General features: G+C 37.6%; 2 protein-coding genes across 3 annotated transcripts; one reads left to right on the forward strand and one right to left on the reverse strand.

Moving 5' to 3' along the window:
• The first annotated feature begins 1851 nt into the window (after nucleotides 1–1851).
• Nucleotides 1852–12078, forward strand: LOC143862061 (persulfide dioxygenase ETHE1 homolog, mitochondrial-like). Of its 2 annotated transcripts, XM_077373055.1 has the most exons (9): nucleotides 1853–2299; nucleotides 3127–3255; nucleotides 3368–3475; nucleotides 8552–8686; nucleotides 10585–10626; nucleotides 10709–10768; nucleotides 10845–10898; nucleotides 11609–11633; nucleotides 11734–12078. In XM_077373055.1, the coding sequence occupies exons 1-9, from the start codon at nucleotides 2042–2044 to the stop codon at nucleotides 11811–11813; spliced, it is 891 nt and encodes a 296-aa protein (XP_077229170.1). In that variant the 5' UTR covers nucleotides 1853–2041; the 3' UTR covers nucleotides 11814–12078. The 2 variants fall into 2 exon arrangements, with proteins under 2 accessions (XP_077229171.1, XP_077229170.1); XM_077373056.1 differs by lacking the exon at nucleotides 10709–10768 and having other exon boundaries at nucleotides 1852–2299.
• A 4133-nt stretch (nucleotides 12079–16211) lies between these two features.
• On the reverse strand, nucleotides 16212–18622 carry LOC143860695 (aspartyl protease family protein 2-like). Its single transcript, XM_077371475.1, has one exon. The coding sequence runs from the start codon at nucleotides 18155–18157 to the stop codon at nucleotides 16517–16519; it is 1641 nt and encodes a 546-aa protein (XP_077227590.1). The 5' UTR covers nucleotides 18158–18622; the 3' UTR covers nucleotides 16212–16516.
• Nucleotides 18623–19115: the final 493 nt, after the last annotated feature.

A 19115-nucleotide genomic window follows, 5' to 3' on the forward strand; every position in this document is an offset into this window, starting at 1 on the left:
CCTTACTTTCATCCTATACGTTTACTTCTCATAGAGCCTTGAGATATCATTTGTCCACTTGTTAGTGTAGTGACCAAGCATAGAGACAAACTTACATCCTATACGACGACATTGGACCTTTCCCTTTGTCCTTAACGCCATCCATAGTATCCGAGAAGGCAACATAAAGAGACCAAAAATCTGCACGTATTTTAACCAAAACCACTTATAATGTCTGTTTATGCGCGTCTTTTTCGTACGTTGTTCCACCACTTCCTCACTGTTACTAGGAGACTGACTCATTTGTCACTATGAAATGGATTTTTTTTGTTTTTCTGAACTGGTGGGTACTTATTAAATTGGAACGAACACCACCAAGAAGATCAATAGAAGTAGGAATACAAAACAAGGAAATCAAAGGAACAAGACAAGAGACTCCTCATCGATATGAAATGGTTTACCAAAGGAAATGGACTCCCAAGTTTTTCAATTTTCTCAAGAGATAAACACCAAAAAAATATTCAAGTCACCCTCACAAATGTATAAAAAGAAAAAAAAAATGCTGAAAAGACAGATTTAGGTTCTTTAATTACTAATTCACTTGTTGGGCCGCGCGTGTGACATTGTATCACTTGATCCAACTGGCGATCACAAGTCCGATCAATTGCCATTTGTAAGAACTCGATCGAATGACCTTTCAATCCATCAATCCTCGGCCTTGTGATATTCTACAATATCAGCAGCCTACATTGCACATATGTCCCTGACCCCAAAGTTGACTGTTATCATTGATCTCAATGTTGAGTGAGTATATGGTATACGTTGCCACCCTATGTATTTTTCTAGCAAAACACATATCTGTATGGTAGAAATTGTGAGGCCCTCTATCGGGACACATGTGCAAGAAAACAAAAAAGAGACCGCGAATCCCTACAAATTGATTAAAAAAAAAAAACCATATCATGTGAAAATGACCGAATCGTCGGTCATTCACTCACGTCTTTATTTTCAGTATAGGATCCCATTTTAGAAGTGTTTATATATATATATATATATATATATATATATATATAATTTGTATTAGGGAAGTGATATTTACGCCCCTTTTGATCACCAGGGACACCCAACGCCATTGTACGTGGCAATCAAATCCACTAGATTCTTCTGACGTAAAGTACATTAGCCCCCCCTTTGTCATTGATACACTGGGATTGGGTGTCCCTGGTAATAAAAAGGAGCGTAAATATCACTTCCCTTTGTATTAGAAGGGAGCATGTTACTTTCACCATGGTTGGTATTATTTTGGGTCCCTTGCATAAGATAGATGACTCAAAAAATCAACCGTTAATAATTTTTTTGGTGGAACGAGCAAACCAGAGGCCCAATGGATCAAGGGCCTAGATCATCCGATGAAGGTGTTCAGAAATTATTTGCCAAACAGATCAACTCAACGGATATAATCACATGCACGATGAAGAAATGCGGTTTGACAACTATTTCTTTTTAGGGAAATGATATATTTACCTCCTTTCCTTCCCCAACCCACACCTAGGGGTGGCAATCCAACCGAAAATTCCGTTTCAGTTTGGTAAAACCAAACCGATACAAATTTCGGTTCAAATTTCAAACCGAACCGAAATCGAACCGTTGCCTCCGATTTCCAATGATTATGAGTAAGGGATGGCGAAATTGGCCGAACCGAACTGAAACCGTACTGAAAATTCAAATTTCAGTTCGGTTTCGGTTCTGTGGAACCAAACCGATTTAAATTTCGGTTTGGTTCGGTTGGGGGGTCAAACCGAACCGTTGCCACCCCCTACCACACCCTTGTAGCGTAAAAAGAGTAGTCTCATAAATACACTAGATTGGGTGTGTTGGGAAAGAAAAGGTGGCGAATATCATAACACTTCACTATTTTAGCATTTTTCCAATTCCCTCGTAAATATTTTCGATCACACCAAAATAAGTGCCTAAACAATATCCAGGATCCCTCTCTATACACACTCGCAATGGCGACAATATCCAAGTGACGAAATCCTCAATGCTTTCAACTACATAACAAATGATTCGTTTCCATCTCCCTCGTCTTTCTCTATTTCCAAATCATTCTCTCTCCACCATCAACTCTTCTCCAAAAACCCTAGCTTTTCCCTCTTTCTCAATCTCCACAATTTCCAAAACCAAGCTTCGATTCGCAATGGCAACTTACAGCACTTTTTCAGATTCCTCCAACTTTTTATTCCGACAGCTTTTTGAGAAGGAATCCTCGACCTACACGTACTTGCTCGCAGATCTAAGTCATCCTGAAATACCAGCACTGGTAAGGGTTTTGATTTTGAAATTTGTGTTTTTAGCCGATTTTCGTGAGTTTATCGATTTTTGGTGTGGTTTTTCAGAGAAATTGTTCGATTGGATTGTTGATTTGAGTCGATTGGAGCTATTTGATGTCTATGTTGTTTCTTTCCATGATGCTTGGCTGTTCTTTTATTTGTTCTAAGTTCTTTAATTGAATTGTTTCATTTGGTAATAGAGTTTAGATTTGAGTTGTATAATGCTTATGTTGCACGGAATCATTATCATGTGGGGGGTGATTTGTCTTTCTATAACGTACTGTCACAGTTTGCCGAACACTAATTTTTTTTGTTCATATGCATCTGCAAAAAGCGAGAGCATGAGCATGAGGGTGCTTGTGGCTCACTTTTTTTTTTTATCTAGACAATTCCTCCTCTTTCGTGTTATGTTGCATTGGCACTTGCGAAACAACTTCATTTTTCTATTAAATTTTTTTTTTTTTAATGGCAACTGCTTCATTTTTCTTTCCATTCAAAAATAAAATAAAATAAAATAAAAATTACACCTGCGTATAAATCGTTTTTCATATGTAAATATGTATATTACTGCAATTCATCTTGTTTTGAGCACTTTTTGGATTGTAATAGTAACTCATGTATGCTTAATTGTTCTTTCTTATTGACCACCAATGCTGGAGTACGCATTGACCGGATTAATCCTTGCACTGTACTTGCTGACTTTTGAACCTGCTTATAGATCTTTTTTCAAAAAAAAAAAACTTATGTCTGCTTAATTTTAATTCTTATTGTCCACCATTTCTGGATTATGCAACACTGAATTAAAATCTTTTGTTAGTTGGTTGACCCAGTAGACAGGACGGTGGATAGAGACCTTTCTCTTGTTAAGGAACTTGGGTTGAAGCTTATCTATGCTATGAATACCCATGTTCATGCTGATCATGTCACTGGAACTGGCTTGATAAAGGTTCGTTCCATCTGTGTTAGTATATCACAGCAAATAAATTTCCTGTCAGGCAAATTGGTTAAAGCTCCAAAAAAAAGATATTTTCAAGTACCATAATAAACTGTTTTTACAGGGTAGAAAGCCAGGTGTGAAGTCTATCATTTCAAAAGCAAGCACTTCAAAAGCAGATCTCCTGGTTGAAAATGGTGACAAAATATTCTTTGGTAATCTTTATTTAGAGGTAGGGTTGCAGATTCTTAATAGTTTGCTTTTCTATGTGATGAATTAGCTGTATTCCCAATCTAGCTGCCAGTTTTGCTCACTTCATTTCTACTTTTCTTGTAAATTCTTTGGTATTTAGCTGGCGTGATTAGTTTAGAAATGATTGCACTGTGTAACATTTAAGAATCAAATAATGTAAGTGTTTTGATTTATTCAGATTTTTTCTTGTTATCTCAAAATCTCTGAAACTGAGAAAATTCCATAATCTCTGATAATTCATCACATCTTTTGTGGAATTAAAAAAATCTTGTGGATGATAAAAAAAAATGAAGAAAACCTTGAAGCTATATTGTCAAAATAATGTAATAATGCTGTTTGACCAGAATATATAAAATTGTGAAACTGTTCTTATTGACCGTCCCAAGTTATACCGTGAAGATAAATAAACTGGGGTTGTTTAACAGGCGTCTAGGAGGATGTGAGCAGTTAAAGTGTGAATCAATGATGAAAAGCAAACAACAGAATCTCAAAAAACAGGATAGATCATAGTTGCCATAAACTCCTTGGGCGGGTGGGAAACCCGTTTCCCCTAAAATGCGTTTCTCGCGGTTGGGAAACTCATTTCCCCTAAAATGAGGGAAACACATTTCGGAAACGTTTCCAAAATATGATACAAAATTGGAGAAATATTTCTGAAACACATGGGAAACATATGGAAAACTAATGTAAATAATGTGTAAACGCGTTATAAACGTATGCAACACTCGTAGAAAACGCATATGAAACGTGTAGGAAACATGTGTGGAACTTATGAAAATCATTTTGAAAAAACACATAATTTCCTAAGACGTTTCTCGTACAATTTTTTAATGTTTCTCGTTTCCCCTAGATTTTTTTAATGCGTTTCCCGTTTCCGTTTCACGTTTCGTTTTCCGTTTCCGTTTCCCACCCTGGTAACTATGGGATAGATTTGTAAATAACAAGAAGAAGCTTGAATGAGCATAATGTCAGGCTCTCCATAAGATGAAGAGTTATATGATCAATGCATGCATGCACACTATTTCACATGCGCATGTACCCATGTTGACATGCACGCTCATCTGTGATACCCGCATGTAAACATGCTGACATGCATGCCCATCTATGATACCCGGATCGTTTAGAAACATGAAGTATTGAAGTATCGGATAAGGGTATTTGGTTAAGGGTAGAAGTATTGAAGTATCGGATAAGGGTATTTGGTTAAGGGTAAGGGATACACCTCGGATTCTCCTGAATCCTATCCTATTATATTTTTATTTTTTGACAATTATGACACTCGAATAATGATTCTTATCCATATTGACAATTCATATCATGTCCTCAGATACTGCAGATTTGTATCCTATTTTAGGTGTCAATGATCCTTACCCATGTTGACAAAAGTGTATCACATCCTTGTCGTATCTGTATCCTAAGACTTTAGAGTTTAAGGGGCCCCTATACTGATCCCCAATACCCATCACTCAACCTTTTCAAATTCTCTTATATTCTATTGGCCAATACTATAACCCACGACTTATTTGCTTCTACCCTCTCTTGAATCCCTTTCCTTTTCACCTTATTGGCTGGCCTTTGTACCCACCACTTAGCCTAAAAAGACCTCATTTATAAAACCCTAATGCCCATTCCAAAACCAGAAGTTCTATGAAATAGAAAAGGGAAGAAGCCCTCCTCTTGGGCCAAGGTAACTCTTAAATCCCTTTCCTTTTTACCTTATACCCCCCACTTAACCTAAAAAGACCTCATTTATAAAGCCCTAATGCCCCTTCCAAAACTAGAAGTTCTGTGAAATAGAAAAGGGAAGCCCTCCTCTTGGGCCAAGGTACCTAATACATTCCCCCCCCCCCCCCCACCCACACACACTCCCTCTCTCTGTTGGGTTCATAAAATGACCCCTTCTACCCCTATCCTTCTCCTTTTGTGATCATGATTCCTTTCTGAATCTTGATTTCTTTCTTGATCGTGATTTCTTTCTTGATCTTGAATCCTTTTCTTGATCTTCATTCCATTCTTGGTCTTGATTTCTTTCTTGATCTTGATTCTCTGTTCTTTTCTCTTTTTCTCTTTTGGCCAACCCTTCTGTCTCCGACTCTGGATTGCTCTCCTCCCCACTCTCTCTTGAACATTACAAGTAATGAAAGATCAAGTCACGAAGTCTTGCTTGCATACCCTCTAAGGCACTAATTCCATTTTCCTTCACTTTCCTTAACCTATTACCCCCACAATCTCATCCTTTGAACATTCCCATTTCCTTTCTACATCGCTAACTTTTTTTTTCCATTAGTTTTTTTACTTTTTACACGCCGATTTAACCTAATCAGTCCTACCCTTGTCACCCACACATCCTACAATAATTCTTTCATCACTCCCCCTATTTCCTTAGCATTGTTCGAGCCTTAGTTAGGTATTTTCTTTATAGATATGAATTTCTAGGACGGATTTGACTGAGATCTGACTTTTATTCATTAGATAAATATTTTCTCTTTTGGGAATTATTGTGTGGAACATGATTTGGATCAATTTGGTTTCTTTGATGGTTGGACTCTTATGCTTATCATTTCTTTAAAAAATCTTTACTGTATTTGATTATCTATGATCTGTTTATGCTGGTTCGGGAATGCATATTGTTGTTTTATTGAATTAGAACCCGTTGCTCCTAAATTCTCATAAGTCAACCAATGCACCTATAATTTTACACTAATTTGGTATCATAGCCTAGGTTCACACCAAATATGTATCACAACAACTTCGTACATTGATTTTCGTATGTGGATTAAGAAAGAGATTTTTCCCTTAAATTTTCTCCTTGTTATGTACGAAAGTTGAGGAGATTCCTCCTATTTATGTTGTTTATGATGATTATGATTAACTTGAGGAGAAAGAAGGCTCATATAGCTAGATTGCACCAATCTATGATGACTATGATAATTTTGACCATGGAGATGAAGGTGACGATGAAGGTGAATTTTAAGATGAAGGACAGCCGTATGTAGACGAGAGTGAGACACTCATAGTGAGATGATCTTTTCTATCTCTATGAAATAATCCAGGCAATTTGTTACGTACCGTCGACGATGGAGATATGTGTTCTATGGTGACCGATAATGGAAACCGCTACCCATTGACGAAAGTGGTAGACCCACTTGTGGAGGAATTTACATGTATCATTTTCGATGATTTACCATGGGTTGCCTCAGAAGAATTCTCTTTCTGATGTTCTTGTCTGCACAGTTGTGAGTGACGTAGTTCTTAGCCTAGTGGATCATTGTTATGATGTACTTGATGATAAGTGATTAGATTTGGCGGGGGACAATTTAAAATCGAGGATAATTCCTCTCCAACCTGGGGAGAATAATGTAGGCTAGGTTCCACAAGAGTTCGTAGAAGATCTTGATCACGGCATGAATAAGTTTGCCAAGAGGGAGATTAGGGGCATTGTTTGTTGTTGGCTCATCACAATGAAGGAATTCAAAAGAAATTTCATTCAAGACTTGTATTGAAAATGGACAGAGATCGTTTTGGATAAAGTGATGAAGGGTAAAGTAAAACAAAAGCAAGAAGAAATTGCCATATCCTAAAACTTAATCATAATTTTGATGGTGTTACTATTGGTAACTTGCGGGCTAGCATTGTCGGGGTTTTCAGAGATCAATGTGTGCACATTACTCTCTCCTTTTCTAGTCTGATCAGATGGAAAGACTCAAATGAACTGGAAGCTATTGCATTGTTCACTAGGCTTAGGCTGTTCCCTCATGATCTCCATGAAACTGTTGATGTGGAGGCGAGAAACACTATTTCCTTGGCAACGAGGAAATCGGCTAGCTCATGGAGACTTTCTGGAATCATCAATGAAATTCTTGACTTATCGATGCATCCCACTTCATAGAGAATGAATTCAAGAAGGGGTGGGCCTATCTCAAAGTCTTGCGAAGGTCAGAGAGGCTCAAGGACAAGGCACCCCAGCAGGTCTACAAGCATAGATGTAATTCCCAACTCACAGTCATCGAAGATTGCATTTCTATTTTATTTCGCAAGTAGCTGTAGATTGCATGACTATCTTATTCACAAGTAGCCGTATATTGCATGCTTGCCTCCTGTAACAATGGTCATGTTGATTATGTGATCATCTATGCACGTGCCATCTGTTGAATCGTTGGACCATTATGATGCAAGCTAGTTGTAGGATCCATTCCAAAGATGGCACCAAATCCATTACTCTATTTGCGCCAATTTCATTACCAAATAAGTCATCCAAGAGTTTCTGTAATTAGCAACAATTCCACAATTCAATTTGCGCCATGTATTTCCAAGAATGTCGCCCAAGACTATCCCAAATTGGGGAGGAGATCAAGCAATCATGCCCAATTCATGCAATCCACTCTCATGATGGAGGATTCATTTAGCTTGTTTCCAAGTTGATTATCATATTTGAATTTCTCTTTTAATTATTTCCCTCCTTAGTTGTTAGTTATAAAAGGGAGAAAGATGCATTGTAAAAAGGGGCTTTATTTGATTTTCTGAAATAACACGGAGAAGGGAGAAACATCCAAGGCTTTCCTTTTATCTTCTCCTCCAATTTGCGCTAGTAGGTGTGTGTGACTGTCGTTCAAACTTGGTAAAATGTGCAAACACGCATAGTCAGGCTATATAACTTATGTAATTTGCATAAGCCTTTTTTTGTCCACATACCGTGTATGATAATGAAATGGCTGGTTTGCTTGCTAAGGTTGGTGTGTGTGGGAGGGAGGGAGAGAGGGGCAATCTCTGCCTACTCTGCTTTTTTTTTTCTGCCGCTTTCTATTATCTGCTTCTTTCTGAATCAAAACAATATACATATACTATTGATTAAAAGAAGGAACACATGTTTGTACTTCTGAGCTCCTTTCTCTTTGTATTTATAAAAACAAATACTTGTTATGAAAATATCCCTTGTTAAAAATGATGCACTACTACAATTCTCCCATATATTTGCCAAATAAATTTACAGAACTCCATATGGAATATACCTTGAAGATTGTGCTAATAATAAACATGAAGCATGCTCCTTTTGCAGGTCCGCTCTACTCCTGGTCATACACTGGGTTGTGTTACATATGTAACAGGAGATGGGCCCGATCAACCTCGCCCAAGGATGGCTTTCACTGGGGATGCCTTACTGATACGTGGTTGTGGAAGGACAGATTTTCAGGTATTATTACTAGTATCTTAAAATGCATGCTAACCTTGAAACAAAATTTGCCTCTGGAAATAAATCACACCCATTTAGCACAAAAAAGTTACCTAATCTGGCTGTACATGTTGATGATATTGAGGACACTAGGGATGGTGATTATTCATTTTCACTTTTAAGTGTGCATCTTTTTGACAGATTTGCCTGAAGAATTTAGTGAAATTAAAGTATATTCTAGGAAGTGAGTACTTTGACAAGTATGCGCTAGAACTCTAGCCAAGACTAGGCTGTTGGGGGCACCATGTCATTTTACTATGGGACAGGCTATGGAAACTCTTTGTTGTTGCTTCCATTTGTAGAGGCTTGTGGGAACTCTTATAACTTTCACCATTGGTAATTAGATTCCCAACCCAATGTACACATTCGATATAGTGACTCAGTTTTTCCAGCATCCGGTCATGAAGGGCACGGATGATACGCGGAACATCAGTGTTTTAAAAGGTGTTTGAGGCATATGCTTTGAGACGAGGTATAGCCTCAGTGCCTTGATTTGTTTGCCTTGAGGCATCCATATACCCCTAAGGCATGGCCTTAAAAATCTGAAGAAAATGAGAGCCTCGACTAGGAGACGCAAGCCTCACCGATAAAAGAGCAGGAGATCATGGCTTTTTCTATCATCTTTTCAATTTCAAATTAAAACCTACCTAAAGGTTAAAGTTAATTTAGGAGGGGGTGTAACATGACTATTTTACAAATCAAACAACGTCCTTTGTGAAAATAGGGATAAGGAGGCTATGCTTTTTAGAACGCACATTTATCTCAACCTCAACATAATCAAAATCTGTCACTGCCGACTGATTTCTCTCATCAAGATATGTGATTCAGATATGAAGTTTGTTGAGAATATGAGTAGTTATTGTAATTGCCTTTAGAAAATTAAAATCTACTCATCTCGTATTTTTTATTTTCTACTTCAATCTCATTTTCAAGTTTCGTTCTTTTTTTCAATTTTTTATGCTGTTTTGAATTTATTCGTATTCTAGTTGTTATGCTGCGAAAATGAGGAACTATGCAATTTTGTAAGGGAAGCTGTGGAAGAACAACCAGAGGGGAAACATTTGATTCCATACTTTATGATTCTTTTAAATGTAGTGGATATTTGAGGTTTTATCTTTTATTCTTAATTGAATGATTATCTATGCCTGAAAATGTAGTGGATATTTCTGTAATTGCTGCATATCTCCAGATCATGGTATACCAAATGCTTTTTTTCACATTTTAGATTTGATAACTAGAATGCTTTAAGAGAGAAGTTAACGGTTTGACGATGGTGTACCTTCAATAGGAAAGCTCCACTGTTTTGCACTTTACGAGAGTGTATCATGGAGGAGATCAAATTTATCCCCACTACTTAGCTCGTAAATCATATTCTTGTTTCAACTGACTGTGATTAAACTCTTGCAACTCCTGTCATCCATGGAGAATTTTTATTGAAACTGTGTTTCTCTTGTTGAAGCCAATCTAGTCTTCAATGAGAGGATAAAGCAGGTCTTGAAAGATTGTGACCTTGAAAGAATGTCACATTGAGAAGGACAAGGTGTTTGTAGGAATGTAAAAGTTTGTGTTTGTTTAGTCAATATCAACTGGAATATGTTTTCCCCAAAGCTGCATTCAGGATATGCGTCACTCGTGATTTCCATACCTAAGTACTTTTTGGGTTTGTATTGGTGATATTACTGTGTATGAAAATTTATACACTATAATTGTTTATATTTTTGGTCACTTGTAACATGTTATTTTCTTTCATTTGGAAGGTCATGGAATTTCAGCGGTTTGTTGTACTAGATATCCAGCGTTTTCTTTCAACAATGAAGCTAAAATGACATTGTTTGGTATGAATTTTTTTTCACACGCAGGGAGGAAGTTCACATCAGCTTTATAAATCAGTGCATTCACAGGCAAGGGCATGAGATGCAAAAAATGGCATTTTTATTTCTGAAGAAAAACACACTTTTTACTTCTACTTTCCTGTGCACTCAGATATTCACATTGCCAATGGATACATTAGTTTATCCTGCTCATGACTACAAAGGGTTCACTGTAAGAAATCCTTAACGCCTCTTATTCCTGGTATATATGTTCTGGATGCTTATACCACCTTCCGTTTGAGTTTCAGGTTAGTACAGTGGGAGAGGAAATGCTCTACAATCCTCGTCTAACAAAGAATGAGGTGAATTTCTGTCCAACAAATTATCAAGATCAAGTGTGTGTGAGGGGGAACCATATAAAAAATATATATGAGTTTATATGCTGTCTGCAAGTAGGTGCATGTCCTTTTTTTTTCTTTTCAAAATACACTGGGGCCCACATTGTTCAAAGATTCAAACCACTCATTTGTTGGGGCCCAACATAAATAAGTTGTGTCCTTGAAATTCTTCTTCATCGGATGATTCTAACCCTCCAATCTGTAGAGGTTTCTATATGGTGTCATTCTTCTACAGATCAGAGGGTTAGGACTACGGAGATGATTTTCGGGGTACAACATATTTACAGGAGAGAATTTAGATGCCTGAATCTTGCTCCCTTTTATTTTCTGTGAAAGGTGATGAACATCAGCACCAGCTTGTGTGAAAAAATGGACATATTGTTGATTTTCTGTTTCATGAAAAAAAAAAAAAAATCCACTGAGTACCATATTATTGACTTTCTGGAATAAGATTGAAATCACATTTCTTTATGAGGAAGTCGTGTTGTTTTACTTTGGAGATGTCTGTAAAAAACATGGTACCTATTTTTCATATGGTTTATTTAAGTTCTATTTAGCAAGTTAAAAGCGGTTATTTTACCACCAGATTATTTTCTGTTTCTAATACTCTAGTAAAATCTGATTTTTTTTTCTGTACAACAATACTGAGTTCTTTCTAACCATTTCTTTTGCAGGAAACATTCAAGAACATCATGGAAAGTGAGTAAACTATTCGTTGTGGGTTCAAAATTAAACAGTTTTATTCTTACTGACTCTGGAATTCATTTCGTCATTTATATATAATGTGCATGTATTGTAGATTTGGGTCTACCTTATCCGAAGATGATAGACGCCGCGGTGCCAGCAAATATGGTTTGTGGGTTACAAGAACTGAAATGAAAAGACTGTCAAATCTCACGATGGCTTGCTCTAACAGGTTATTCCCTTGAACTATGCTGTATGAAAGCAGGGTTGATGTATGATGAATCTACATGATTTGATTCTACTCTTTGAGGAATTGACTCTCTTCAACAGCTACGCTTATTATGTATCTACGTTCAACTGGTTTGAGGGCCAAAATAAAAGAGACTTTTAAAATGGCCATTTGTAATTAAGATTTAAACCATTTTGGTGGTATCCAAAGAGGTCCAAGGATTGCTGATCATTTAGATTTTTAAACCATGGCCAATCCACATTGGGCCCTAGTGAATGACCCCATCATAACCCAGGATCCGGCTTTATCCATTGTTTGGTTGCCGTTTAAAATTGAAAACCCCATTTTCCTGCCTAACCGAGGAAAATAGGTGTAACACTGTAAGTGCAACTCCAGCTCTAAGTTGGTCTCCATTTTTTTGGGGAGTAAGCTGGAACCGGGGTTAGACGAGTTCCTCTTAGTCGAGATTGGGGCAAATTTTGAATTTAAGTAGTCTATGCACCATCAATCAGTGGATGTGAAAGACAAGGGCTTTTTAAGATGCAGTTTACAAAAGACCACCTATTTGAGGATAATTTCACCCCTTCAACGTTTTTTTTAGCCTTAAACTTAACGAATTAGAAGCCATATCGTCCGGTATGTTTTTTTAGTCTCTAAAACTCAACGAATTAGAAGCCCTATCGTCCGGTGCTCCGACTGAGAGCGCCTATGGAGTAAGGGGGATCCCGGATCGATTTGAGAGAGGGTCTTCCTGATAGGAGTGGGGGGGTGGTGTATCTCATTTCCTAAAGTTTCGTACACAACCGGTAACAATGACATTAGTTTCTAAACGTATCTTGTTCAATTTTTAACACAATAGGCTAGGCAAAATTAACTTTAATATTGTTGCCATCTGGCCATTTGGAAAAAAAAAAAAAAAATTTGTTGTTGCCGTCTGTTACACTACTTGGCGTCCATCTCTACTCCCCAATCAGCTGTCTAATCTTATGAGGTAGGTCATTCTCCAGTATGACTTGCTTTGGTTGAGGGTGGTGCTCACTGTCTCTCTTCTCACACTTTTCTATTGTGCAAGCTCTTACAATTCCCAAAAAAGCTATCAACAATCAATCAAATTTTATTAAATTGAAGAGTGCAGTTATTAAAACAAGGGAGTGCAAAATTAAAAATAAGTCAGAGTTACGTATGTTGTGCGAGAAAAGTTTTGATGTCATAGGGAAATGGTATCGGCACTCTTGGGTGAGGAGTGTCGTAATCAAAAGAAGAGTATACAGATGGGAAATGATAGTTTCACCTACATTCCCGTCATTTCAGAAACCTTCTGTTTGTCTCGTCTTGAAAATTGAAATTTACATCCCTTTGTTTGACTTTCCGTTAAAGTAAACAGAAGGGAACTCAAAATATTTGAATTCTGTAGGTCATCTCCTATTTTTGACTTGCTTTTTGTTAAACCCCTGGGACTGGCTACCCTGGCTGTCTAGTATACGCTGCCCACTTGGGCTATTCTTGAGGTGGAGGAAGGATAATAAGCCTGTCCAAGAATAAAGCAAACATCTACTAGTTATCCCAGGGAAACAGCTCCATCAGTAGTGTATGTGTAACCAAGGATCTTATAGATCATCACGAGGGGACCCACATGGTCCTGATCCATGCCAAATCAAGGTAGGATCAACGGACCAGATCGTGTCAAGTCACACATGTCGGGCCCAATTATTTCCAACCTTTTGTTTGACATTCCCTTCAAATAAAGACATTCTCAAGGATGGCAAACAAAAGAGGGCAGAAATGCTGAAGAAAGGGTGGAAGTATCACTTCTCTAATAAATTTTGAATAGCCTAGATAATCCCCTCCTTTTGACCTACTTTTGAATTTTGATTACCCGAATGGGTCAATTTAGGTATTACTCAGAGCTTAGTTGAAAAAAAGCATTAGTATACATCAATTTGCTGTAGCGATTCTGCATAAATCTGTGCATTTTCTTTTTATTAGCGATTAAATTACTTGACAGAGATAGACAAAGAAAGTGATGATAAGGCGAAGTTTACGTGCCGTGTCGTGGTGTTTGCTGTTAGAGAACAGTCAACCATTGTTGGTTTCACTTAAGAATTAATGGCTTCTTTGGGTTCCACAAAAATCAGACCTTATTTGCAGTTAAAATTGTTTTTAAGTTAAACTTATTTATAAATGCGACATTAAGGCCTCTTTGTTAGCCATTAACTGTATCATTTCTAAAACTATTTTAACTAATATTTACAGATGATCATATCCAACTTTGTTGTGAAAGCCTACTCCACGGCAGAGGCGACGAGAAAATCCATTCAGAGATTACAAGAGAAGATCATTCTCTCTCTCACACCAAACCCACAAGAAACCCTAGCACACCCTTTTCCCGTTTCTTTTGAGCTCTCAACCCTCTTTACAAGACTTGCTCACGAAATAAGCCCTAAAAGCTCCTTTATATAAAGCGGGCCATAAGTTAGTCTTATCGGACTGAAAAACACATAAAACGAAGCCCCCCGGAATAAACGAGCCTAATCCGGGTCGCACACAATATTTTGGACCCTAAACGGGTTTGAATTCAAGACACCCAACTCAACAAACTTCAAAACCATGTGTATAACAGTATATGCAAATATCTTTTAGAGGTATCGGAAGAGGACCTAAGCTTTGGTCCTACTCACAAAAATAGAAAGAGACTGTTGTTCTTGGGAAGTCTGATACTATGAAGATTAAATGCAAATACTTTTTAGAGGTATTCAAAGATGTAGGACAGATAGTCTAAGAGTTCTAGTGGTAGCTTTGTTCTTTTTTTTTTTTTGAGTTCCAGTTGTTTTAGAAGATTATGAGTGGGTATATTAGTATGGGTTGAGAGCTTTTTTTGAGTACCTGGAATTTATCTAGGTAGTTCCAGTTGTTTCAGAAGATTATGAGTGGGTAAATTAGTATGGGTTGAGAGCTTTTTTTAAGTACCTGGAATTTATCTAGGTACAGCGGCCGGCTCCTTAAATTTTATTAATATAAAAAAATTAGTAGCGGACAGGCCTGACCTCCAAATTAACCCAAAGATATACAGTGAACTAAAGAATGTCTCTATAGCTAGCAATAACCAATGTATTACATCGAAAAACACCTCTAGTCTCTCTATGTAACTCCTATGAATAAAAAAAATCTGCTATTTCTATTTTACAAGCAAAATTCACTACAGTCCGCCGCTCGATACCTTCTCTGTATTGGTGTGGGATAGTAGGATTGAGAAGCCTAAATAAGTTTTCTATATCTTGCCAAAAATAAAGAATCGACAATGTTACCTTCACCTTGAATGATATTGATCAAGATTTGACTATCTGATTCAATCCACACTCCCTAAATCCCCATAGTTATGCAATATCTTAAACCCTCCGGTAAAGCTTTGCACACAACCTGCATATTGATACCCACTTAATAGTAATGAGAAAATGCTAGAATCACTCTTGCATTGTTATTCCTCCTCCTGATTCACCTGGGTTACCCTTAGAGGTGCCATCTACATTTATCTTGAAAGATGTTCCTGACGGCCTTCTCCAAATCACCCAAATACCCTTACAAGGAGAAACTTTGATTGGAGCCATACCTAAATGGGAGAGAGTCAATGATTCAATAAAGGAGCACTCTTTTTGGATTTAAAATGTTTATCAATGTGAAGTATCCACTCAATAATAGACATGCTAGTAATAGGAATAGGCCTTATTTTACCTTACATTATCCTTCCGCATCTCTCCTTCCAAAGCTCCTAGGATATGATAGAAGGGACAATTCTAATGCTATTGCCATATTGGTTGAGAGCTTATTCCTAGTAGGAGTTTACTTTGAATTCAAATTAGGAACTTTATATGGTAGACATGAAGTTGTGTATGATGGTTTACTTTGAATTGTTGAATATTAATGAAGATTTCTCCACAAGGTTTGCTCCAAGGTAAGACAGCTATCTTTCCTCATGCTTCAGTTTCCTCAAAAGAGAGCTTAAGCTTTGGTTATAGTTGGGCGCTTTAACCACTCAGCCATGGATGCTTAACAGAGATCATCTAAATTCTAATTGAAATGAAATCTTCAGGAGGAATCCGCGAATCAAAATCAATTAAAATCCTCAATCTTCAAATTGAAAGAGATATTGAGAAAAATCTAAGAGTTTTTTTTATCAGGTGACAGGCTTATGTTGAAGGTATATTTGAAAACTTTATGCAGAGTCTAAAATCAAGAAGAATAACAGACATGAGATGACCTTGTACACTTGGAAAGAATGACCTCTAGAATCCCCAAAATAAACTCCTACCTCGTTTCTGTTTAATAAGGTATAATGCTCATTTACAAAATTAAACAACACACCAAACTCAGAGAAGAAAAAATATATATCCAATTTAATGTATCACCTCTCTTTGGAGAGGAAATGAAACTTCAAAAAAAATCTTGACAAAAAAAAAGCTGTTAAAAAAAAACTAAGAACACCCTCCCAAACTCTTAACAGCTTATCATCATCACCATAATATCAAGCATCATCAGTAGACTCCCACTTCAGATGCCATGTGAGTTCTTGCAATTCACTGTCCATCCTACATCGCAGCCCATGTCAGCTTGACACGTGTCAGTCTCCCCCTCTCCAGTCCTACATGGAATCCACATCAACATCCTACATGTACTACACATCAGCACACCTCATGGGTGCAAAACCCAGCCTAGACTTCTTTGTATCATACACAACATGGAAATTCTGCTGCTGGTAATTCCCCAGTATGGAAAGCGAAGATCGAGGAGTCCCCAACATCGCCAAACAAACGATCTCATCGGGATCAATCCGAATGAAATAATTCTCCACCGGAAAGTCCCAAACAGCGCCATCTTCAAACACAATTGTGAATTCAGGAAGCTCCACCTTCTCCACCCCTGATACATTATAACAAGGTTCTAACACAGGAAAATCAGTCACAACAGGATAGTCCTTCACCTTCTTTACAAACGCCTCCTTAATTTTTCGATACGTTGGATCCGCAAAATAACTAAGCGTCGTCCCCGAATCGATAATTGTACCTCCGGTACCCTCCGGCGAGATCCGCCACGTCTCTGCCGGAATATCCAACGTCTCTCCACCAACCATAATCGATTTTATCTGAACATAATAGAATGTATCAACTGCGCTTTCTTTGCCATTCACTAATGATGTGAAATTCAAATTGGGGTGGTTCATAAGACTCTTATCCTCGCCGAAGATTAGCTTACTGCTGACACTGAGATTACTGTTCCGGTCCACGAGACAGTAAGAGAAAGTGTGACCGTAGAGTGATCGGAGCTGCGAGGAGAATGAAAGGGAGCCTCGGCCGAGACCTAGTAGGCCAGCGGCACCATGAAATAGCCCTCTATTCCAATGACCGCAACCGAACATAACATTCTCGACCCGCCGGAGTTCTGATCCTCCGGCGGGTGTTGTGAGATTGACTGTGAAGGTTTCAAGCGAAAAGTCCCCGGTCGTGTTGGATCGATCACCATACCAGTAGAAGTACTGGCAGGTCTGATTAGATGATTTACAAGGTCTAGGTGGATCAGGGGAAGATACCAACTGACAACGCGGATCATTACAGAGGACATTTTTAAATGAAGATGAATCTAATGGATTGTAAGGAGGACCATTTTGTTCAAAGCAATCATAGCAAGGAAGGCATTGGATCCAATTAAGATCACTACCTGTGTCAAGTATTAAAGAGAAATGTTTAGGTGGAGTTCCCAAATAAACATCCATGAAATACTCGCCTGATCCAAGACTGACGCCGGATTCTAATGTCGCCACCAATTGGTTTGTGATCATCGGTTCTCCGCCGGAGTTTTCATCTGTTGATTGGATTAATTTCGTCGATTTGACGAGCTTTTGCATCTGAGTCTGTTGTGCTATCCTTGAGACTGTGTTTTGATTCTTACCCTCTTTGATCCTTTTATGGAGGGTGTGAATTCTGGTCAGGTCTCGACGGTTAGACGCTTTCAATGATTCTTTTTTGTTCTTTTCGATTTCGGGATTTGTAGGCCTGTGTTTCAGATGAAGTTTCAGAGGGGGTTTGTTGGGGAATCCTAATCCTTCTTTTGATTCTGATGAATCAAGTTTAGTAGCGCTTCTTTCGCGGCATCCGGTGTCTACCGAAGAAGTGACTGAATTGAAGGCCATGTGACTGGGAAATTCAATTCCATTAAGGGTATCATTGGATCTAACTGGGTTTTTGTTTTCAACTGCTTCGGTGTTAAAAACAGAGATGAATAAGAGGAGAACCAGGATGAATATCTTTGAAAAAAACATAGTTTCTTTTGTTTCAACCCTTTGTTTTCAGAGCTTGTTTTGAACTTCCAAACACAGAATGAGAAACACGAAAAATCAGTAACTGGAATGGAGAAAGATGTAGAAAAATAAGCCTTCTATCTTTTCTAGAGCCTGATCCTCGTAAATTCCAATCACAAAGGAAAAATCAAACAGTTGGAGAGAAAGAAGATGAAGACAAGAAGGATATGTCCTCTTTTTAGAGCTTGAATTACATGAACTTCAAAACCCAGATAGAGAAAATCCAGGAAAAAAAAGAAGAAGGTATCAGGAGAGGAAAAAAAAGAAGCACAAAACTCTCTTTGATCTATATGAACTTCAAAACCCAGAAAGAGGAAAAAAGTTGTGAGAGGAAGATGGTTAAGAAAACAAGGATTTGCTTCATTTATATAAACTTCAAAAACCCATAAAAGAAAAGTTGAAAAAAAATAAAAATAATAATAAGCAGTTGGAATGGAAAGAGAGGAAGAATGAAGAATATTTATGAGTTTAAAGTGCATTAAAGAAATTTAACGCGGTTTCACAAAGAAAGTTGAGAGAAGGAGAGGTTTATTTATTTATTAATCTTTTTGCCGGGTGTTGTATGTTTACCGGGTCATGGGATTTTTCCTCACTGTTTCCTTGCTATTGAATTAGAATTCTACTCTTTTGACATTTGCCATGGTTGAAACAATTCAGTAAAAATCAATGGAAAATGAAAGAGTATTATACAAGGTGCAATAGGAATTTATGGTCCAGGCTGAAAATAACGTAAAATATCATTATTAATGACTTGTGAAATAGGCAGTCCAAGTGTTGAATGGACCTGGAGTTTCATTTTTATTTTTACAACCTGAGGTGGGCCCTATCCTTCTTAAAGTCAGAAATAAATGCGTAGAACGGAAACGGGTGGATCAAAGAAGAGGAAAATATGTAGTTAAAATAGTCCTTTTGATAGGCT

The sequence above is a fragment of the Tasmannia lanceolata genome, unplaced genomic scaffold (assembly GCF_043159265.1).
Source record: "Tasmannia lanceolata isolate RefF3 unplaced genomic scaffold, GAP_Taslan_0.1 ptg000037l, whole genome shotgun sequence".
In the NCBI taxonomy this organism is placed as follows: Eukaryota; Viridiplantae; Streptophyta; class Magnoliopsida; order Canellales; family Winteraceae; genus Tasmannia; species Tasmannia lanceolata.

Bases quoted from the DNA above. Each gene is read 5' to 3' on its own strand.
- LOC143862061 (XM_077373055.1), top strand. From the start codon at position 2,042: ATGATTCGTTTCCATCTCCCTCGTCTTTCTCTATTTCCAAATCATTCT. The intron at 3,256-3,367 runs GTTCGTTCCATC...CTGTTTTTACAG, and splicing joins CTGGAACTGGCTTGATAAAG to GGTAGAAAGCCAGGTGTGAA. The intron at 10,769-10,844 runs GTAAGAAATCCT...TTTGAGTTTCAG, and splicing joins ATGACTACAAAGGGTTCACT to GTTAGTACAGTGGGAGAGGA.
- LOC143860695 (XM_077371475.1), bottom strand. From the start codon at position 18,157: ATGTTTTTTTCAAAGATATTCATCCTGGTTCTCCTCTTATTCATCTCT.